At 43.4% G+C, this 23424-nt stretch overlaps 1 protein-coding gene across 5 annotated transcripts in view; it reads left to right on the top strand.

Moving 5' to 3' along the window:
* Window positions 1-8973: 8973 nt before the first annotated feature.
* SMAD2 (SMAD family member 2) overlaps window positions 8974-23424 on the top strand; it is a 49784-nt gene continuing 35333 nt past the window's right edge. For 4 of the 5 annotated variants that reach the window (XM_063422084.1, XM_063422083.1, XM_063422082.1 and 1 more), the window contains exons 1-2: window positions 8974-9120; window positions 19938-20227. In XM_063422084.1, coding sequence (XP_063278154.1) covers window positions 19995-20227 — 233 coding nt within the window. In that variant the 5' untranslated portion in view covers window positions 8974-9120; window positions 19938-19994. Of the gene's footprint in view, window positions 9121-9471; window positions 9607-19937; window positions 20228-23424 lie in introns of those variants that run through there. The other variant, XM_063422081.1, reaches the window with a different exon arrangement.

Genomic DNA, 23424 nt, shown 5'->3' with positions numbered 1-23424 from the left:
TCCAAAGCTGTCCTTGTCCGTGGCTGGAGGCTGGGAGTGTTTTCTTACTGCCATGTTTCATAAATATTGAAAAATTACTTTCACAGACCAATCTGCACAAAGTGCAGGAAATGTAGTCACTCAGATTGGTGTTTTTTAGACAGCTGTCTGGAGGAATCAGGGGTGCACATCTCAACGTAAAGAGCAGGGATTGCATTTGGGAAAGCAGTGGCTTTAAAAAGGATTTACAGGTCACTGTATCTTCTAGTTTTACATAGCAGCCCAGCGTGGAAAGGGGATCTTTGAATGCATAAACAGAAGACAACAGAATAAAGGCAGAGAACTGTTGTACCACTGTAAATGAATTAAAGGGCTATTCACGGTTTCAATATCTGTACTTTAAAAAGAAAACTGAAGAGGTAAAGTGGGTTTGGGATAAACGTGGAAGTCTGGAAATCCCCCTGGCAGGGAAGGAAACTTGGTTTAGAGTGTTTACTTAAGAAACAAGCCCACTGAGGTGTCTCACCCCCAGCAGCCAAATACTTACATGGGATAAAGATTTGTATGTGAAGACATCAGTGTGACAATACAAAACCAACAAAAAGGTATAATGAGATCTGATGGCATGAAGATAAGAGAGAGAGACCCTAATTTTCACCACACCAACCTACCAGGCAGATAGGGGATCTTCTTAACCCAAGTTTCTCATCAGAGCTGAGCTGCCTTTCCTGCAACAGCTCACAGCTGCAAAGGTGGTGGACCCAAAAAGGGATCCTTTGCGGGAAATTATTTGGTCTTTGAAGTGAACAACATACAGTAAATGGTTGTAATGATCGATCTTAGTCAAAAATTTGAAGGCTCTGGTGAAATGTTAATTTTAACCTCTCAGTGTCTTGCAGACAGAACATGGCATGAGGACAATGACTGCCCACACATTGGTGAGATCTGGTCTGTGTTGCCAGCAAGGTGTAAAACAGGGCAAAACTTACTTCTGCAGCATGGATTTTGCTGTGCTGAGAGAGGACATGTGCCCAGCACCAGCTTCTTGCACCAGGGTCCTAAACCAGGCCAGGACGCAGCCAGATGACTCTTACCCCAACCAGCAGGGCCGGGATAACTCCTCACGTTCTCCCCAGCAGCCTCATAAACACAGAGGCTGCCACGACATCCAGGGCAAGGAGCTCCTTCCCCTGTCACCCCAGAGGAGGACACCAGCCCCTGGTAATGCAGAATGCCAGGGATGGAGGCTCTGACACAGGCTTCCCTGGGGATGACACTGGCTGCAGCAATGTGAGAAGGATGGACTTTTTTTTGTGCATCAGTTATTCATCATGATAAATGCCAAGAGCTAAAATAAACAACATGACAGCTTCGTAGTGATAAAATCCCACTATATTTTTAAGGCCTAATTTTTTTTTATGGCAACATTTTTATTTTGTGTTATCTTCACCTGCTTAACAGTAATATATGTTTTGTATCTCTAAATCAATCTAAGCAAGAAAGGATTTGTCAGGTCCTTTAAAATCTTGCTTGATTTATTTGGTCCATCAGAATAAATCTTTTAAGATGATGACTTTTAATCAAAACTTTTAAATTGAGAATGTCATAAATCACTAGTTTCTGAAAACACAAGGAGAACGGCCAAAATCCCTAAATAAAGGTTTGCTAGACCAATAATAAAAAAAAGAAAACTTCTACCTCAAAGTGTTCTAAACACTTCTTCAACTAGTACAGACAATATATACAGAGATCATTCCCAACGCGGCTACCAATCTTGCACAGATGGCATAGAAAAGTGGGGTAAATCTCATTGAGACTAATCTATACAAACATATGCTTAATTAGCATAGTGCATCTTACACAGTGTAAAACAGAAACAGACTGTATTGCAATAACTGATCACGGCATAAATTGGTTTATTTTGATCCTTCCTACTGAGGCACAAACTATTTTTTATTGATTATTTTGCAGAATTCAGTAATGAATTAATGTCAGCTTCCTGGAAAAACCAAACTGAAAAAAGAAATAAAGACGATCAAAAAATTAATCATACCAGGTTTGCATTTATGCTGAATTTTGTTTCTACGACTGGTTCCACTGGCTTATGCACTGCATAGATTTAAACACGTACTCAAATCCTTCCTGGACCAAGGCCTACCATTAATGCAGAAACAAAGCTATTGTCCCCCAGGCCTACTTACAAATTACACTTGTTTATTTAAGTCAATAGAGATAAACTTGTGTAAATCTCTTTGTAAACAAGGCTATTTCACTTTAATGATGGCTTATTTGGGGTTAGCATAAATGTGTTTCTAATCAACTAATCCAAAATAAAGGATGTAGGCAGATGAATGGTGCAGGATTTGGAAGAATAAAAAAGGACAAAGGAATAATCTGAGGAAAAACAGAAATGCTGGCAAAATGAAAAGTTTCTAAGCAATAAAAAACAGAATTGGGGAAGGAAAAGCCAGTTTCGGTGCACGACAGTTTCCTGTCAATTTCAGCACAAAATCAAGCAAGATAATGCATCAAAGGAATTAAAAATTCAAGTGTCTGATTGTGCCCAAGCTGTCTGTCAATTCATTGCGCTTTTGGTTACTCGGGGCAACTGGGTTTATGTGCACAAAGGCACTAGGAATTAAAGTAAGACAGTTAAATCATTTACTCATCAAAATTAAACATTGTAAATTAAGAACAGATATATAGGTCTTCTCACTGTGGTAGGAATGTCTCAAGGGGGATGTCACTTCTAAGGATTATGTCTAACTCCACTCCACCTGATGAAAGCACTGTACTTTATACCACAAACACCAACCAGTTTGTGCGATGATGGGTAGAAAGGCAGAACTTTGCTTTTACCCTATTATTTTGAACAGTGGTTATTTCTTAAGTCTGCTTTGCCAAGGGGATAGGACAGACACAGCAGGCTTACATCAAAAGCTGTCAAGTTTTATTTTCTGTCAATATTTTTTTTCACTGTGGAACTGATTCCTCTTTTTTTTTTGGCTTTGTCTTGAAATCTTCCAACAGCCCAGTCTGAAGTGACAGTGATTTGTGTAATATTGGAAACACACTTCTGCATTTCAGAAGAGGTAGTGAACAGATTTGTGTTTCAAGGTTTCAGAGGTTATTCATTTCATTACTGAAATAATGAATAATTTCATTGTTGGAAAGATAAGAGTAACAGAAATATGCAATGCCTTTTTAATGTATTTTGCTGTTATTCCCAGCCCTGGTTTGCAGCATTTTTTTTTCAGTTTGAGAAGTTTTGTGAGTATTTAATTTATGCTACTATGACTGAATAAAGTTTCTGTTTATTTTGGAGATTTTTATCCCTCGTGCAATGGCTTTATTTAAATTTATGATGCTGAAGCTCTTCTCTAGTCACTTTAATGCAATGCCTGTTTTGACGGTATGCCAGACATTACTTGTCTTGAAAATCAACTGACATGTTCCTCATGATGTGATGGGGAAAGCAGAGTGTGGTTTTCTCTTTAACCCTCTTTGTGCTGCCAGAAGAACTGATACAGCGCGAAGCTGTGTGCAGGCTTGATGAGAACAAGGAAAAGGGGTTTAATCCATATTTAACCCTCTGAGGGAGGCACAATCTCAGTCCTCCAGGAGTTTTTCCATGCTGGTACCAACAATAGGGGTGGTTTTTGCCAGTGTTGTACTGCTTCTCCCACGGCAGGCAGTCCTGCAGTGGCATGGAGAGGCTGTTTCCATGTTTGGCCATGAAGCAATGCAGACTGAAAGGAAATCTGTCCCTTTCACAGCTTCCAGACTCAGTGCCATTCCCTCTTGCATAATCTTTTGCAGATTTGTGCAAGGGGCAAGTTACTTCTATGTAAGTTTGGAGAGAAAATAATGTGCTCAGATGGCATTTAGAGAAAGCAGGGAAACCACACTGCAGCCAGTGATGCAAGAGACAAAGGACCTATTGAAGCAGAGAATAGTTCTTCAACAGAATGAGCTAAGAAATCTAGGAACATTTAACAGTGTTTTTCCATTGATTTGTGGTTGTTTTTATACACAGAAGTAAACAGTGTACCCTGACTTGGATGGGAACCACAAGGACCATGAGTCCAGCCCCTGTCCCTGCACAGACCCCCCCAAACAACCCCACCCTGGGCATCCCTGGCAGCACTGTCCAAACTCTCCTGGAGCTGTGGCAGCCTCGGGGCTGTGCCCATTCCCTGGGGAGCCTGGGCAGTGCCAGCACCTCTGGGGGAAGAGCCTTTCCTGAAATCCCACCTAACCCTCCCTGCACAGCTCCAGCTGTTCCCTGGGTGCTGTCAGCGGTCACCAGAGAGATGAGATCAGTGCCTGACCCTTCAGCTCCCCTCATGAGGAAGCTGGAGACCAGGATGAGGATTTCCCCAGTCATACACTCTTAGCTGTCTTGAACGTGCTGGCTGATCTTTTTGTATCACAACTCTGCTCAAATCTCTTCCATTTTTTTTTCAGTTTAACACATCATTTTGAGACATTGGTAATAATGACTTCAACACAAAAACTATCTGCTCTGCTTCCAAGACCTGTCTTCCTGGCACTGCACTTTGCACTTGTCTCTACGTTCACGCAGGTGTATCTGCTAGTGTGGGGTCATTCAGAAATCCTAGATCTCTCTGAAGTTACCTGATTATTGATGTTTTATTTCCTTTGGTCGCAAGTTTTGGCAAGTCAACATGTACCCTCTGCAGCACAGCACAGCACAGCTAGCTACTTCTTCATCATGTTTTTTTAGGTCCTAAGTCATTTCATACAATCACAGAATGGTTTGGGTTCAAAGGGACCTTGCAGATCATCTTGTTCCACAGACAGGGACACCTTCCACTAGACCAAGTTGCTCAACCTCCTGTGTTCTTTTTAGCAGACAGATGACAGATACCACTGAGTTGTTGCTGTCTCTGCACATGAACGTCCTTTGTGTGGGTGTTGAACCCCACACACACATTCAGAGACCTTAACATTTAGACCTTAATGTTCTTGCACTGCAGCCTCAAATCTGAATGGGACTGACAGCCATTTCTGCCTAACTGTTAATGTCCAAAACGTGTTGAGCTACACGGTTTGAGAAACATGTGGCCCTCAAGTGAGTCCAGAGGAGGCCACAGAGATGCTGCCAGGGCTGGAGCCCCTCTTCTCTGGGGCCAGCCTGGGAGAGCTGGAGGTGTTCACCTGGAGAGGAGAAGGCTCCAGAGACCTCACTGAGGGCTTTCAGTGCCTCAGGGGATCTTATAAAAAAGATTGAGAGCAACTCTTTACACAGATGATAGTGAAAGGATAAGGGGAAATGGTTTTCAATTAAAAAAGAGGAAGATTTAGATTAGATTTTAGGAAGAAATCCTCCCCTTTGAGGGTGGGCAGGCCCTGGCACAGGGTGCCCAGAGCAGCTGTGGCTGCCCCTGCATCCCTGGCAGTGCCCAAGGCCAGGCTGGACAGGGCTGGGAGCAGCCTGGGACAGTGGAAGGTGTCCCTGCACATGGCAGGGGTTTGGTATGAGATGAACTTCCAACCTTCCAACCCAAACCACTCTAGGATTCTGTGATTAATTTATAGGACATAGCAATAACCAGTTATGGTGTCAAGGATTGAGTTTTGCAATTTGTTTTACTAAATCGAGTATTATTTCCCATAATTATAAAATAGTTTGGATTTGGATTTGGATGAGACCTGTAAAGGTCATCCAATCTAACTCCCCTGCCAAAGGCAGGGACATCTTCAATGAGATCAAGTGTCTGAAAGCCCTGTCGAACCTGACCCTGAATGTTGTCAGGGATGCAGCATCCACCAGCTTGCTGGCCAACCTGTGCCAGTGCTTCATCACCTTCATCAAAAATAACTTCTTTCTAATAACCAGTCTAAATCAATGCTCTTTCTGGAGGTGCTGCATACAGCTGGGAGCTCTTCCTAGAGCAGATGCATATCCTGCCTCCTGCCTTTTCCACAGCCACCCTGCTTCCCAGGTAACTTCTGGGCTCTGGGGATTTGCAGTCCTGATGCTGCCTGCTTCCATTTGCTTTCTTTCTCCTGCTGCTTGCAATTTCCTTTCCTAGGGAAAGGTTTATGCAAATGTTGGATTTGTGTGTGTGTGTGTTTGCTAGTGTCTCCCCAGTATGAGCTGGCCAACCTTTTAACTGATTTCAACCACACCTGGAAGAGAGGTAGAGCTTCTGGAAATACAAAGTCTGTCGAGCTTCAAGGCAAACAGCAGCTGCATTAGAGAAGACACGTGTTGCTAAGTGCTCTGCCGGGGAGAAAGGCAGGGAGAGCTCAGCCCTTATCAGCACTGCTGGGCTTCCTTGGCTAGATAAGGGGCAGGCAGCTGGCCAGCCAGAGCACACACATCCCTGAACCAGGCACAGCATGTGCTGCTCCAGACAGAAGGCCAACACAAGCAGGCTGGGGACATTTGGGATTTTCAGGAGATTTGGATGTATCAGGAATCAGCCTTGGAGATAGAAGGAGAGGGAGCCATGGATCTGTTGTAGAGGAGAGGTGAAGGGAATGTCTGACGCAAATCCATATGAAAACTGAGCTTAATTAACTTACTCTTCATAGAGGAAAAAAAAAAATCTCTCTGAATGCACTGAAACCTCCACAAAGCAAGTGCTGTGCTGGCAGAATAGCCTGTATATGTTTCCAGGCACAACCTGACTGGAACACCTTATCTTTCAAAAACATGATGGCAATCTCTCAGATGCTCTGCTTTGTCTGCAGAGGGGATCTTCTCCATTTCACTTTGCTGCTAATTTCATGACCAGCTTTCATGACCAAATGTTTCGAACTGTGTGAAAATGCTACCAAAAAATTAAGCTACATGTCTGCTTCAAGCTGGGAAAATCCAGGTACAAAAGAGGCAAGAGGGGGATTTCTCTGGGTCCACATTCTGTAGAAGGGCTAAATATTGTGAAGTGTCTCACCTGGCTCCTTGGAATAACAACCCTGTTGAGATGGGACCTGTGCCCAAGGCACTGAATCACAACACCTACATCACTGAGTGCAGAAACCCTTTCAGCCTAGAAGATGAGCATGACTCTGGAGAGACAACTGCTATGTTAGGGAGGTGTCACCTCAGGTGTAAAGGAAGTGGCTTGGAGATATATGATATATAGCAAAGTATCAACCAGGCAAAAGCAAAACATCAAAGGATCTCCAACAGCCTTACAGCAAATCCAGAATGGCGCTTCTCATCCCAAAAAACCTCATTAAACTCCTACCTTGTGGCTTCACCATTCATAGAATCATGGAACGTTAAGGAGTTGGAAGTGACCTTGGAGTTCACCTAGTCTTGACCCCCACTGCCATGTGCAGGGACACCTTCCACTAGACCCAAGCCCCATCCAACCTGGCTTTGAGCACTGCTAGGGTTGGGGCATTCACCACCTCCTTGGGCAACATGTCGCAATGTCTCACCACCCTCATGGCACAGAATTTCATTCTAATATCTAAAGATGCCCTCTTTCAATTTCTACCCATTCCCCCTTGCCCTGTCACTGCAATTCCTGACAGAGAGTCCCTCTCTGGCTTCCTTGTAGGCCCTTCTGGATACTGGAAGGTGCTGTGAGGTCTCCATACCCTTCTCTTTTCCAGGCTGAACAGCCTCAGGGAAGCTGTTGGGCATCACTGCAAGAGTCTTTGCAGACAGAACAGCCATGGGTTTCACAGACTGACGGGTCCCCAAACATGCACTGCCAGGCAACAGGCTCTGATTCCCTCCTGGTGACCCTGGGCCCCTGCTGAGGAATTTGGTTACCTTTCACCATCACCTCAAACAAGTGGTTAAAGCTTTGCAGAGACTATTGAAGGCAGTAGCTAAAAAACCTCCCAACATACGGGGGGAACTGCTGTGTTAAGGGTTATTGAGTTTGGGGTGCAGGCAGCAGAGGGAGGCTGTGAAGGCGCTGGGACTGCCTTGTGTCCATGTCACACCTCAGGACCCAGACCTGGAACTGCTGTGCCACTGCTGGACATGGAGCTTTGGGCAGTTTGAATCTATTCAGAACCACAAAATCGCTTGGGCTGGAGAAGCCCTCCAAGACCATTGAGTCCAGCTGTGACACCAGCCCAGGCCATCACTGACCCATGTCCCTAAGAGCCACATCCACAAGGCTTTTAAATCCCTCCAGGGATGGGGACTCCACCACTGCCTTGGGCAGCTGTGCCAGGGCTGGACAGCCCTTTCCATGGGGAAATTCCTCCTCATGTCCAACCTGAGCCTCTCCTGTCCCAGCCTGAGGCCGTTCCCTCTCCTCCTGTCCCTGTTCCCAGAGCCTCCCGGCTGTCCCCTCCTGTCAGGAGCTGTGCAGAGCCACAAGGTCCCCCCTGAGCCTCCTTTTCTCCAGGCTGAGCCCCTTCCCAGCTCCCTCAGCCTCTCCTGGGGCTCCAGCCCCTTCCCAGCTCCGTTCCTGCCCTGGACACGCTCCAGCCCCTCAGGGTCTCTCCTGTCCTGAGGGGCGCAGAGCTGTCCCCAGCACTGGAGGTGCCTCAGCAGTGCCGGCACAGAGGGGCGGTCGCCGCCCTGGTCGTGGTGCCACACTATTGCCGGTAGAAGCCAGGTGCACTGCCCACCCGTGCGGACTCCAGCTGGAGCCCAGCGGCAATTCCCGCCGGGAATCGATGCACTTTTTCTCGGCTCACATCGCGCTCGCCGCGGAAGGATACGGCGCCCACGAGCCGCACTGCGCCTGTGCTTCTGCGGCTCACCCAAACCTCCGATAAACCCCGATCAACCACCCGCGGCAGGCGCGCGGGCTGTGACTGACAGCCGATTTAGCCAATGAGAGGTGCGACCTCGACCCGCCTCCCTTCGCCTCGCGCCTGTTTCTCCCACTCCCCTTCCCTTGTCTTTTTTTTTTAATGTTGCCGGCACGCCATTGGCGATTTTGGCTGCCAATTAGACTCTTGGACCAATCGCCGTGCGGTTCATTAAAGAGAAGATAAGCGCTACCAATGGGCTGTTTCCCCGCCCAGCGGCGGGGGCGTGGCCGCCTGGGGGCGGGCCCTCAGAGGAGGTAACGCTGAGGGAAGAGGCGGCGGCCGCACAGCACTCGGGGAGACGGAGGAGGATAGGGAAGGGGAGAGGAGGAAGAAGGAGGAGAAGGAGCGGTGGCTCTCGGCGGATCCTGGTGGCTCCCGGTAGGTGCTGGTGGTTCCGGGGTCTGGGGTCTCTGGCCCATGGGCAGGGTCGCCCCGCTGGCGCTGCGCGGGCCGTGAGGAACAGTCCGGGCCTGGTCCCGGCGGGGCCGGGGGCGCCTCCCTTCGCTCTCGCTCTTTTTGTTGTGGTGGGACCCGGGCTGGGTTATCCTGCTCCCGCCGGCATTACCCCCGGGCTGCGGTGGGAGGGCCGCGCTGTGCCGCCCGTGTGTGTGTGTGGGTGAGGGGAGGGGGGAATAAAGAAGTTGTGCTGCTCCTTCTCTCCCCCGCTCCCTCCCTCCGTGCCCGGTGTGTTTTCCTTGCAGGCGTCCGCAGAATATCCCGAGCTGGAAGAGACCCGCGAGGATCATCGCGCCCAGCTCTTAGGGCTGCACAGGACACCCCCATTGTGCCTCCTGGACGTGCAGTCAGGGCTGGGTGTGCGAAACTCCGCAGAGTTTTGGAGGAGAAAGTTAGGAGCGGTGTGGGGTGAGGAGCTGTGTTTGGAGCTTGGAGTTTGTGTTTGGGATTGCGAGGCTTCACTGCATCCTTTTGTCTGTCCCCTCTCCTTATCTGCAGAGCCGCGGGTGTAAAATACACATAAGCCTGCGTGAGACAGGACTTGAGATTGCTGGTTTTATTCACGCCTTTAATGCTGCAGCAACCTGTGTGTTGTCAGGGCAGGGGTAGGTGGGATACTGGGCAGAAATTCCTCCCTGCGAGGGCAGTGAAGCACTGACACAGGATGTCCAGAGGAGCGGTGGCAGCCCCATGCCTGGGTGTTGTTTGTAAACAAACGCAACCTGGTAAGCCTCTCATCCTTCTCGATAAGTGCAGGGGGGAAGCTGTGTCGTGATAAGGGCGAGTGGTTGGTGTTGCCGCTGCAGAGTTGTGGAGTTCCTGCTTGTAGGGTTTTTTTTTCTCTTTTTGTGGAGAGTGGAGAGGAAGAGAAGTGCAATACAGCGTGGTCTTTTAGTCTTCACTCTGGGGAAATAAAAGAACGGAAAAAAGCGTGTGAATGAGTGAAGAGCTCTTGTGATGATTGTGGAGAGCTGTTGAACAGCTGGGATTCAGGCTACAGGCTGGTCTTATGCCTCTTGGGTTGTCCGTCACAGTTTCTGACTGAGAAAAACCCAACACGTGTCTTGGGCTCTTTTGAAATGCTTGCGAGCAGGATGGCATTAGGAAAAAGTTTATTTGGTTTACCCAAACAAGTGTCTCCAAAAAACTGCAGCCTGTGTATGTTGTGCGTGGAGCTCATGCCATCACAGTCCACAGGTATAAATGAATTAGAGTGCATCGGTAGTGAGAGGTTTATAATAACAGCTTGTTAGGAGGCTGCAGGTAACAGCAGGTTTGTCTTTTTCAAGAGTTCTGTCTTAGCCTGGAGAGCTGTACTTTCAAACTGATTCATGGCATTATGCCTGTGGGGGCTGGACTCTGTAGTGAGGGGCTGATTAGTTGTTGCTCTGTTCTCCACCTTGGAAAAGAAGCACCCTCTGGTTGGGGTGAGAGGCCAGCAGAACAAAGTTGCTTGTTTAGATTTTCTCGTGCTTTGTGGAGGTGCTGGTCCTTGAGTGGGTTGTTTGTGTGCTCGTTCTGAGTCACAGCTTTCAAACTTCTAACGTTTACAAGCCCCGGTGAATTTGAGGGGGATGAGAGTGTGAGTAAAAGAGGTGTTTGTGAAGTCCCTTCCCCCCTTTGCTTAGCACTATCATGATGAAAGATAACATTAGTTACAAATGCCTTTGAGAAGTGGAAGGGGAGGGTCTTGCTTAAGGTGGTTTCCACTTAAAGATGAGTCTGAGCATATGTTGAACTGCATATTGGGGTGTTGGAAAGAGTAACCTGGTAGCTGATTGTTGTTCTGCAGTTGTGTGAGTCAGATACACTGACAGTCCCCAAAAGTGTGTTTGAAGATCCAGTTTTCTTTATTGAAGAGGCTGGATGTGCATGGTAGAACCCTGGAGAAGAATTCATCAGCTTTCCTGATGTTCTGTTTAACAGTAAAAGAAACAGGACAATTGGGAAAAGGAGGTTAAAGAATTGGTCTCTGAGCTGTTCTCTTGTTTCCTTCCACCCAGCAGCTAGATTCACCAAGAAAATCAAATGCGCTGGAATTGCACAGCCAATCTCCAAATGAGAGGCTCTCCCCGGGTCCTCCTCCACTTCGTGTTCCGCTTGATCTTTCAGAAGTCTTGAGCACCAGTTGATACAATTGAGTTTATTTGAGCTCAATAAACCCTCCCTGCTACTGAGGGCAACTTTAAAAAACAAACTTTGTTTCCATCTTTCTAATCCCTTTCCCACAAAAATACTGGGAGAACAGGCTTTGTAGTATGTTCTGGGTAACAATGAATCTGAGCTCTGCTTGAAACTGAAGCAAATTCCTAAGTTTTGTTTGTATAAAGAACAGTACGCAAAGTTTTAATTATTATAAAAAGTATTCCAGAGTTTTCAAGTGTATTCAATGCTGCCTTAATAGTTGTGCATGTAAATGCCCTGTAATTGAAAGCATCCATTTATGGGCCTGACTTGCTAAGTGAGCTGTAAATTCTGCTTTTCAGATTGGATTTAATGACTTTTATCATAAAGCCATAAACTGGTTGTGAACTGTGCCGAGAGGCAAACAATACCTAAGCTTACTTTGCCAAAATATTTCTAATTGTTGATTTGTTAAACTGAATTGCTGCAGGTCATGCGATGGGATTAGGTTTTTGTAATAGAATGGAGAGCACAGGCAGCCCTGTGCTCAATATTCTCTGGGCTAGAAGAAATTGGCTACTGCAGAAAACCTTCCTAAACATTCCTCTCTGCTTCCAGTGACAGCAACTCCACTGCAAACAGTAACCTTCATTCCAGATGACTTCTTGCTCTGGTTATGTGTCTGACAGCCACAGTGTGAAGTAGGACCAAGCAGAGACACAAGAGAGGAGCTCCTGAGTCTCCCATTAGTTTAGTCTGGGACTTGAGCTTGATTTAAAACCCTGGAGCAGTAACAGGTTAACATCAGATTCATAACATGATTGAGCCCTGCTTTTCAAGCGGGCTGGCTTGTCTGAGGAACACTGGGCCTTTACTGAAAGTGAACTCACATTAACTAATTGTTAAATGCAATTGTTTGGGCTTTAACACAGTGGAGGAGCTGCTAAGCTATAAACTGAAACAGGTACCTAGGTAACTGATAGCAGCTCTGTGAATATTCCTGTCAAATTTAGCCCAGGAGTATTTATTTTCTAAAATAATGAAGCTGACACTTGCCTGTTGCACATGGAAAATTTTAGTCAAAATTAATGAGGTGAGAAGGGCTTAAACTGCTGTAGTTTGGAGTGCTTAGTCACTGCTTTTCTGGGGCTGTTAATGTCTTTTGAATTTTAAGAAGCAATACTCTGATGTAGTTCATAATACTAAATAAATAAGTGGAAGAATTTTGCATCTTTGTAGAGACAGGTGGATTGGCCAACTGCAGTTGTGGTAGTTTTCCTCTTCTGCAATTTTAAGGGAGTTGCTGAAATACATTGGGCCCTCCAGTAGTTTAATCCAAGATCAGTAAAATCAGCAACTCTTCTATTGCATGTCTCAATTGTTGCAGGCAATTTTAGTGCATGTATTGGATGGAGTGCTAATTTTTTAATTGCAATACACATTTTCAATACTGCAATGGCTACAATTTGAGGTAGCCCTTAGTAATTGAAGAAAAATCCAGTTTCTCAAGCTTTTTTAAGATTGTGATCATGCTTGTGTAGTTATATGTATGAGAAATTTAAATTTTCTCATTTGATTCATAAACAGACTTCATGGAGTTAGCAACATATACAGTCATAGTTGGTGAGTAACTATGTTTTCAATGAGTACAATTATGTAGAGTTTCAGGATGCATTGCAGTATTAGATTGCATTGCAATGGTAAACTTAAAAATGTGTAAATTGAGTCTCTGTATAGGCATGTTTCAATTTCTCACTAAAGCTGTCCCAGAGGAGGAAATCCCTTTGCTCCTCTTGCCCTCCAAGGTCACGAGCATCACGCGTTGACCTTCATCAGCCTGTGTCAGAACAGAACCAGGACCTTGGGCTTGCTTGGAGCTCTGGTCCCTGGGCTGAGCTGGCCTGAGCCCCTTGGGATGGGAGCTCTCCAGAAACACCCCTGCCCCTGGGCTGATGGGCTGAAAACCCAGACTGGAGTCTGAGGGCATTACTCAGTGGGGCTGAACTCCCCTCCCAAAGGAAAAACCAAAACAAACCCTAATCCCAGTGAGGAAATGCTGCCCTACTGTGGCCCGAGTGTGAGCAGGTAAGAATGAACCGTATTGCTTTTGGTTTTTTGGTGATGGTTCTTCAGAAAGGTGTCACAAAACCACGTGTCTTGTTTGTAGGAGATGAGAGTTAGCCCTTCTGGAAACTTGAAAGGCAGTTTTGGGGTGAGTGGTGGGTGCAATAGACATCCCTTGTCCTTTCTACTGACTATCCAGTTTATTTAAGCTAGAGTGTATTCTATCTGAAGCAGAGAAGACCGACTTTAGTTTGAAGTTCATACTGAATTCAGGTGCACATTGTGGTCAAATTGATAAAGAATCCAGATTCCAGGATTAATGAAAAAAACATTGCCTTTAAAAAAATCTCAAAAATGGGACTAAAAGAGGGAGGAAATGAGCTTGTAGACTTTCTCTCAAATACCACAAATTATTTTCCTCGATCTTCTTTCCTCAGGAGCTTAACTTCTGTCCTCTTTATTCCAGAAGAGCTCTTGCAAATGAAATTCTTCTAAGCCAGAATACTTCTAGTAAAACCAGCAGAGATCAGATTTCTTTATTTCAAGTTTAAGATGAATAAGCAGACTGATATGAAATATGTTGCATAAGGCTTTAGAATAAATTAGCCAGAAATCACTTGATATTTTTGGTAGCACCAGTGTGTTTATAGTATGTTCCAGACACTCAGGAAAGGAAAATTTCCCTTGAAGATTTTAGTCTGCTAGCATGCTGCCCTTAAGGTTTTCTTCATCTTTTATGCTTAGTTATTGCTAGGATCATGGGCTTAATATTTAATACTTGTTCCAGAGAACCACAGTAGAATGGAATAATAGCAGACATGACTCAAACTTTGACTTTAGAAGTTGCCAACTATGACACTGTTTGACCAACTATAGAAACATGTGTGCATCAGGGAGCAGAGATATGCTGTGGGGGCAGAGATGAAACAAATACCACCAAAGTTAGGCAATTTGTAGCTTTTCCAGACTTAAACTGTTGGGAGTAACAGCACATGCTCACTGTGTTCCAGCAATCTAAAGAAACTTTTGTACCCTTCTGGTTAACAGTGAGTACTCCCTGAGTATCCATAGCTGCAGTTTGAAGGCACAGTCCAGAGATGGACTTGGGATGGAAAGGGATGAAATGGAAGTTTTCTGCTACAGAACACACTGCTGACTTGGTACTGCTTGTTCAGCAACAGTTGAGCTTGGAAGGAGATCTTGAAAATCTCCCTGCAGTTACTCAGAGTCCCTGAATCTTGGTGTGTTGTGGTGGATATTGGAAGTAGTACAGAGGAAGGAAAAAAATAACAGATTTGGGCCATGCCATTTGGCCTCAGCAGAAGAGAGCAAAGGGGTCATGGTGCAAAGAGTAAGTGATGGTGAAGCACATCTGAGCTCCTTTTAAAAGCAAAGGCTGTGAGTACTCAGTTTTTTGAGGAGGTTGACTGTAAACTACAAGGGAATCACAAAAAAACACTTCAAGTAAGAGGCGGTGTTACATATTCAGCATGTATTTAATCTGAGGCCGTTTTAGCAGCGTGGAAATGTTTCTTGCAGCATTGGTAAAGACTGTTCTGTCTGTATTTGGGGGAAGAACATGTTTTATGTTTTTTTAGTGGATGAAGATTGTGTACCAGGCAAAAATCTAGAGGAATGTTTTCAGCAAGAGGCAAGTGTCAGCTGTGGCAGTATATGCAGTTATTGTTCTTTAGGAGATCAAAGCTTCTTCTATTACTGTATCCATTTGAAGGTAAAAGTTATAATTGATGAACAGAAATGGGATTTGCTGGTCAAAAAATGAGCTTTAACAGTGACTCCTTAACCCATTGGCATAAACAAGGTGTTTCTGATGCCATCTGGGTGGGTACAGGTAGAATCCAAGGCAGGTCTAGGGCTCCTGTTTTTAATTGAGCTCCTGACACATGTTCTGCACTAGACATGTGCACCCTGCCTCCTATCTCCAGTTCCTCATGAGGTGTAAATTTCTGTCTTTGTACTTTTTATTTAAATTATAATGTTGTGAGCTTTAAGATAATATGACCAAAGGGATAAGTGGAAAAATAACCTTAGGCAGATACATTTTTTTCTGCTGTCCTTAGATTAGTCCTTATGCAGTGCCTTCAAGTATTATAATTTTATTGAAGAAGTAAAGCTTTCAGGCTTGGGGTCTGTCCTGGGCAACATCCCAAACTGTGTGAGCTGTGTTCAGATAGTTTCTTTGTGACTAGAGGCTGAGAGCCCTCTCATTTGAGGGAGGAATGTGATTGGAGTGTGTGGAGTTGTGAAGCTTACAGACCAGGTAAGTACAAATAGCTCTTCAGCAAAGTTTGCAGTGGTAGAACAAGAGTGACTTTCTGAAACCAGGAAGGGAATAAATTAAATTACTGAGAGTAGTTCTTTTAACAGTGGACAGTTAAATACTAGTGCAGTCTGCCACAAGAGGTTGTGAAGTCATTTTCAAAACGTGGTTAGATGAATTTGTGGACAGCAAGTCCATAAATTGCTTCTGACAGAAGCAAGTAGCAATGTAGCTTTTAATTTTCTGTTGTAGCAGTTTTAATTGTTGAAGGATTATGAGGAGAGTGGACTGTAGAAAACAGCCAGGTTCACATGCTTAAGTCCTTGAGTAGCATGTGCTTTTGCCACCTTAGGAGCCATTGCTGCTTTTTCATTGCAAAATCTCCATTTATACAAATTGCTCATAATTCAGCCCACTCCTGCCTTTCAGTTTGCTCTGTCTTCTCCAGGCTTGGAGCAGAGTCCCTTTTCTCACAAATGAAGCTGACTGAAATACTCTCATGTGAGTACTCATCACAATCAGCTGAGGTAGCAAGCTGAATGAAGTCCTGTCCTACTTGTGTCACATACTCTCTGCTCACCCTTGGAGAGATGCAGGGCCACTCCTGGAATAACTTCCTGAAATTCTTATTGATAACTCCTGGCAAATCCCTGACATGGCAGAACAATAGCTTGAAGGAAGAAGTTGGTTGAAGCCTCCCTGACTCCTAGCCTGCAGCTGTGATGTGTGTTGTGATTTTCTTAAATAGCTGCTAAGCTGCAAAAATGATTGCTAGAAGGGGCTCTTTAAATGTGTGACTTGATGGTTTGGGATTTTTTATAGCTAATTTTTATGGAAGTAACAGATCAATTTGTGCTTTCTGACATCTGCAGAAGCTGGATAAGCACACATCTGTAAGGCAACTGTATAAAATTAAGTGTACTATCTGGAAATTTCTGATTAGTTAGGTCAGAGCCTACAGTCATTTGGAAATGTGAGAAGAGATTTTTTTTTTAAATTTATTTTCCTCTGAGTATGTCAAAATAATAAGTGAGTTCAAATATAGAGAAAAATTGAAATGTATGGAATTTCTAAACTCCTTTGTGCTACAAGACTTAAGTTAGTCAGTGTGCATTTGAAGCAGAAAAGTAAATCTTTGTTACAAAAAACAACCCCAAACCACCAGAGAATACAGAAAATTATATATCATTCTTAGGGGAGAGAATACTGCAAAATTGAGCACCTCATCATAGGGAGTATTAAAAAGCTGAAGAATTGGATAAAAGCATTGAGAATGTTTGGAGGGCCTGGAAGAATAGGTTCTGAAAGAGGCTATTTACCACCCTGGTGGTAAATGAGACCTTTCTGAAGTCTGTGTTTTATAAGGCTGACAGTCAAAGGAGTATGCTGTGGCACTGAAAGGTGTCAAATTTGAAGCTGAAGAACAGAAAATACTCAGATAAGGATAAGAATTCCTGTGTGGATCAGCAATGATAGTGGTACTTGATTGCCTACATCTGTCAGCACTGAATTTAATGTTCAGGTACTATACCATCAATTGCTGCTCTTTAAAACAGGATCTTAAAAGCCAAAGAGGTTGTCTGCTTTAGTTCAGTCTTTCTGAACTTCTTGGGTGTGCTTCTGAAGCACCCAGTGCTGGTCTTGCACAAAGGCTAAAGTATTTTTATAAAGCTTCCAGTGACTGCTGCTCCCTGTTTTAGAAACAGAGTGTGTTCTTCAACCAGTGGAGGCCATGTAAGCCTGCATGTTTAATCTCTGGAGCTGCTTGGTGTACTCTCTAGGGGTCTAATGTGTCTCACTGCAAGGCCCTCAAATGGTTCAGAACATGTCAGGCTGCTTAATTTGGGTTTGTCACCAAAATAAACAATTTAAATTAAAGCACATTTCCAGCTATGCAGTCAACACTAGCGCTGCAGTTGAGGTCTGGGGCTGGAGTTCTCTTTCCACACTCTTCAATTCATCTGACATCACTTGCAGTACATCAGTACCATGTGTGAGAAACTTGTTAGCTTGAACTAACTTGACAAAAAACCCAGAAAATCGATGGGTTTTTATTCTTACCTGGCTGAATTTTTGTGAAGAGCATTAGCACTGGTGCTGAAATTGTGGTGCCACAGGAAAGAAAGGAAGGAGGACTGGGCTTCCTATGGCAAGAAGCAGTTGTGTTGGCTTGGCTACTTAGGATACTGTACCCTGAGTGTCCAACTCAATGTTTCAATAAGAAATTTGTCTATTCAGTTTATTTTTCTTGTTTTATGTAGCCAGGCCTCCAATACAATGCTCAGCAAAACCTGCAGTTGGAGTTATTGGGGACAATTCAGCAATTTAATGTTAATGGAAGAAGAAAATTTCTTTATAGTCTTGTGTGAAAATGAATGGTTTAACTTTTTACTAGGGCCCCTACTGACACAAAATGTACAGCAGTTTAAAACAGAGAGGGTTGATCTGGATTGAGTATAAGGAAGAAATTGTTGCCTATGAAAGTGGTTGGGTCCTGGCACAGGCTGCTCAGAGAAGTTGTGGCTGCTCCATCTCTGAAAGTGTTGCAGGCTGGGTTGGATGGAGCTCTGAGCAGCCTGGGATAGTGGAAGCTGTCCCTGCCCATGGCAGAGGGTGCAACAAGATGATTTTTAACAGTCCCTTCCCAACTCACTCAGTGATTCTGTGATTTAGGATGGAGTTTTTATAATGACTTGCATAAAATTATCTGTGTTGATCTTGGTCCCTGTTAATTAGAACCTCTGTCTCCTTGACCCCGGAAAACCACATTGCTAGCTTCAGTCATATTTTTGGGTGCTCTGAGAAGCTGGTTTGTGGAGGCGTAATTTATTTGAAACTGAAATGTCATGCCTACTGAATGTTGTTCTGTTTTGTGGAAGTTGCAAAATTATGACTTAAATTACCTGCAGAATATAATCTAGTGTTTGTTGACTTGGCACTCACTGAAACTGCAAAAATGTGACAAGGCATAAATTAGCCGTGAATGCTGTAGCCTGAAGTGCCTCGAATCATGCTGTTGTGCCAGTGGGAGACTTGAGTAAGATGAAGTTGGTGTATTTTGGATAGATGTGGGGAGTGTGCCTGTACAGTTTGGAGAGGCACGTAAGCTGCATTCAGTGCTCAAATCAAGTAGCCTGAAGGCAGTGTTAGCTTTTAGCTAAAACAAGATATTTTCAGCTGACTGAACTAACTTACACAGCTTGGGAATATGGGAACATTCTGGAGTTCAGATACCCCTTTGTTGTCTGGAAATAGGATCTTTTTTGACTGCAAAGCTATACTTCCATCCATAGGACCATTCATGTCCTTGAGCAATTTCAACAGCTGTCTGCCTGTTGATTTCAGGTATTTTATTTTAATGCCTAAAACTAGCCTAATGGAAGCTGCAAAAGCAAGATGCTTTTCTAAGTGGCTCTCATTTCTCTTTTGAATGATTTGAAGTGCATATTGCAGTGAGTGCTAAACATAGCTCCAGTTTCAGCATTCCTTTTAGTATTTCATTTTATATTAATATCCTGATCAGGTAGTTATACTGAATGAAAGGCTATCAGAATTGAAAACAGACAGTTCTACTAGCCTGATGCCTGCAAACTAAGATTTTCCTTCAGTGAGTTTTGAAAGACTTGATTTTAAGGGCTGCCAGTTGAGAAGATTCATTATCAATGAATCTTCAATGTAGGCCATTGAATTTCAGAGGGGAATAGGCTTATTACTAGATTTAGGGGGAATTTGAAATTGGTGTCCCCCCATGGAAAAAAATTGGTAGTTATTTAAAACATGACAAAATGAGAAAAGGTGTGCAAAACGGTTGACTGTTGGAAGGTTTCTGTCAAGCCATAATGACTAAATCACCTTCCAAACACAATGCACCTGCTAAATTAATTTAGAGATGGGCAGAACATGCATATATGTGTATGCAATTTGTCAGTCATTTATGGAAAATATTAATGAATTTCTAAAACTGGCTAGCCTAGGTACAAAGCCAGACTCAAGTTACCTTCTGTATTTGCTGAAGTTTGCTTTAGTCAGGAAAGACTTGAGAAAAGATTAATTTTCTATTCCAGCTGTAATCTTGGTCTGTGTTAGCTGTTGAAGCTTCTGCAGCAAACTTGATCTTTATTGCTGAAGTACCTAACCATAATATGAACTACTTCTGAGCTATTTATCTGGGTTTTTTTGGGACACAGTGTCCTGTGGCATTTGGCAGTGAAACGTGTTTCTTGTGAAGCCTCAGTGCTAACATGTCTCTGGTTTTGGTTTGTGTTTTCAGGGATCAGACGGGGATCTCCAGTTCATTGCCTGCTGAGTGTCCTGACTGGTGAAAGTCATGTCCATATTGCCATTCACTCCACCTGTTGTGAAGAGACTTCTGGGGTGGAAAAAATCTGCTGGTGGCACTGCAGGGGCTGGCGGTGGTGAGCAGAATGGTCAGGAGGAAAAGTGGTGTGAGAAAGCAGTGAAAAGCTTGGTCAAGAAGCTAAAGAAGACAGGACAGCTGGATGAGCTCGAGAAGGCAATTACCACTCAGAATTGCAATACAAAATGTGTGACAATACCAAGGTAAGTGCTGATGTATTTGAAATTGTTACAGCCGCTTAGGAAATGACTCAATGGATGCTCAGACTTTCTGTGAACAAATGACTAAAAAACCAATTGCATGCTTTTGGTTCTTTGAAGTTATTTTAAACCTATGTTGGATTAATACAGTGCTTGCTTACTGAATCACTTGCTTTGTGAAGTCACAATTTCATTACATTTCAGTTCTCATTGATAGGGTCTTGTGTAGGTTTTTGTGTATTCTGATGATGTTTAACACTGCTCTTAGTTTGTAGCACTGCCTTATGCTTTTATTTAATAATTACCCTGTCTACACCTGGGGAGGGAGGCATGCTTGAGCAAACACTTCCATTTTAAAAATACCAAAAGACTAGTTTTTCCTTGGTCAACACTTCAGTAATCTAATTATTTTCAGTTATATCTCTTAGTTTAAATTGTACAAGCTGCCTCCATTCTCCCTTTTGAAGGGAAATTTTATCTGTGGAGGCAGGTTGTGTGAAGACCAGCTTATTTACTGTAATTATTGTTATTGTTTAATGCAAACAATTTCTGTTTAATAACTTGGGGTATTTCTAGAATTGCTCTTCTGCCCCTGATATGTGTAAACATTTAGATGAACAACTTGCATTCTACCCCTTTGACTTTCCCAGCTTAATTCATAGCAACTGCTGTGCGAGAGCAAGGGTTATGTTTGTAAGTATATTGCCGTCTGCTCTTGATTCATGTTGCACTGAAATCCCACCGGGGTGCCCAGGCAAGCTCACTGTGTGTGACAGAAGTATCAAATCACTTCACAGGTGTGTTTTCCCCTCAAAAAGTTAGAGGCTCTCACTTTTCTGGGCACTTAAATCACTTGACACTGAAATTATTTATAGTGGAGAGAGCTACATCTGGTTTATGAACTTCATTTCTGTATTAGCACATTTATCCTAGCTACTTTTAAACTTTGTATTATTCATATTGCAAACTAGATTTGACTGGTGTCACTAATGATTCCATATATCAAATGTGTTGTAGCTGTTATCTGATAATGGTTTCAGCATTCTGTTTTCAATTTGACACAGCTGTCTGGAAAAGTCACGAGTATGCCCTGAATGAATGACTATTTTAAATCTCTTTTTTTTTTTATCTTTTCTGTTCACCTTCTGTTTCTAATGCTGCCCTCTGCTTGTGTTGTCTTCCCCAGAATGTACCCCAAAATTTCTGACTTTTCCTTCTGCTTTCTTCCCTTTGCCAGATGGAACCAATTGATTAAAAAACATTAGCTCCGTCTTGGCTTAGTGTGTTATCAGCAGACTAAGACTGGAACCTGTTAGGTTATATGTTTCTTGAGATGACTCCATGTATTTAGCAAGTCTGTACTGAAACTAAGATGAAGTGCTTAATTGGAAGATGTTTCATATGACAGAATTAAACACACTTGACATAAAATGTGTATCTAGGTTCTAGAGCTCTTGGATTTTATAGAGCTCTCCTACAGGGATACAGTAGCAGTAGATATTGCTGCTTCTGAAAAATATATGTCTACAATGAATTTTGTTAGAAGATACAAACAGTATTCTAATAGAACATTATTTTTGAATATACTCTAGTCTACTACGAGTAGACTAGAGTATGCTTGCATGACCTTTTGTGCTAAAGTAGACATAGTAGATAATTCTTTAAAATGGAATACAAATATTCTGTGACCAGCACTTCTTGCTGTTCTCTGTCCTCCACTCCAAAAGAACTGGACCTGGATTTTACTCCTCTTGAGTACCTTAGGAGTAAGCCAGGAAGAGTTATCCAGGTAGTGTTGGCTATTATACAGGGTTTAATTTTAAACTAAAAGATGGTTTTGGCATTAAGGGGCAGGGTGATATCAGAGTTGCCAGCAGTGCCATACAGAATTTTTGAATTTCATAGCTGGGTTTTGTGTTGTTGATATTACTTCACTTTGACAGCAATAGTCTAGGTTCCCAAGAAATAACAAATGTCAACTCAGTACTGTAATGACTTCTTGGAGATTCTGTTATTGGATTTAGTAAGTTAATGAAACCACTGCTTGAGACCTACTTTAATGAATGTCTTAAAGATCTGCAGATCAGCAGGGATAAATAATAAAATGCTGAATTTGAAACTTTTTTCCTTACTAGTCAGCAGGAAGTTTGTGGTGCCAAGCTGCTGAGATGCAGTTCTAATGTGACAGCTGGGCTAGCTTTCCAAATTTTGGTCTGCCTGGGGAGGCTTTTTGTGTGTGTTGGATTTTTTAGCTAGCGTTAGTTTTCCTTACTACTGCTTTTTAATTGGGTGTAGATATTGACAACTGTCGTGGGATGCTTCTGTTTGTCACTGTTACATCAAAGAAAGTTTCAGTTGCAATTTCACAAGTTTCTTGTCCGCTGGGAAATTTCCAGAGGGTTTGATACAGTGTTTAACTCCAGTATACCTTTTCATCATTGAAACCTAAAGCATCTAAACTCCCACAGACTTTTCACAAGACTGAGACGCAGCTTGAACAAAAGTTGTATTAAATCACCTACTCAGAAATCAGCATTTCTTACTGTGTGTCATTGATAATCGTGCTGAATCAGGTTTATTCCGCTCCTGTGCTGTTTGTCAAGGTGACTGCACACTAAGGGAGGCTGATCCTGTGTGTACTACACAAAAGCAGCTCATGTGGTAATTAACACAACTTATTACGAGACTAATGGAGGTTCTGAGAAAGCAGAAGCAAACAGATGGAGTGGGTGTTGGCATTGCACAGCAGGACTGCTTAGCTCTTCATAAGTGGGTCAGTAATCTAGAGCAGAGGCTAAATAAGTACAGAAGTCCTTTTGACACTAGCCCTTTAAGTAATTTGTAGTTATCTTGCTGAATCCTCCCAGCAAGCCAGTGGGTTTCTAATCACATAATCCCTGTGTATTCTGAAACTAAATGTTGGCGCGTGAGTTCACTTTTCTAAAATACATAATAAATTTGGTGGCATTTGAGAATTTGTCTTCATGCTCTCTCATGCAGTTTTGACATGGGCAGAAGATGCAGTCACTGCAGAAACGGTGTGAGCATTCTTCTGCTAATGGAGCAGTTTCTTCCTTCCTAGCCTGGATTATTCTTTTGAGTCTCAGAATCCTAAAATATTTTGGGTTGAAAGGAACCTCAAAGATCATCTATCTCCAGCTCCCCTGCAGTGGCCATGTACAGAGGCATCTTCCACTAGA

This window comes from Prinia subflava, chromosome Z, assembly GCF_021018805.1.
Source record: "Prinia subflava isolate CZ2003 ecotype Zambia chromosome Z, Cam_Psub_1.2, whole genome shotgun sequence".
NCBI lineage: Eukaryota > Metazoa > Chordata > Aves > Passeriformes > Cisticolidae > Prinia > Prinia subflava.
The sequence above is the reverse complement of the archived record's forward strand: the minus strand, read 5'-3'. Positions and strand labels throughout refer to the sequence as shown.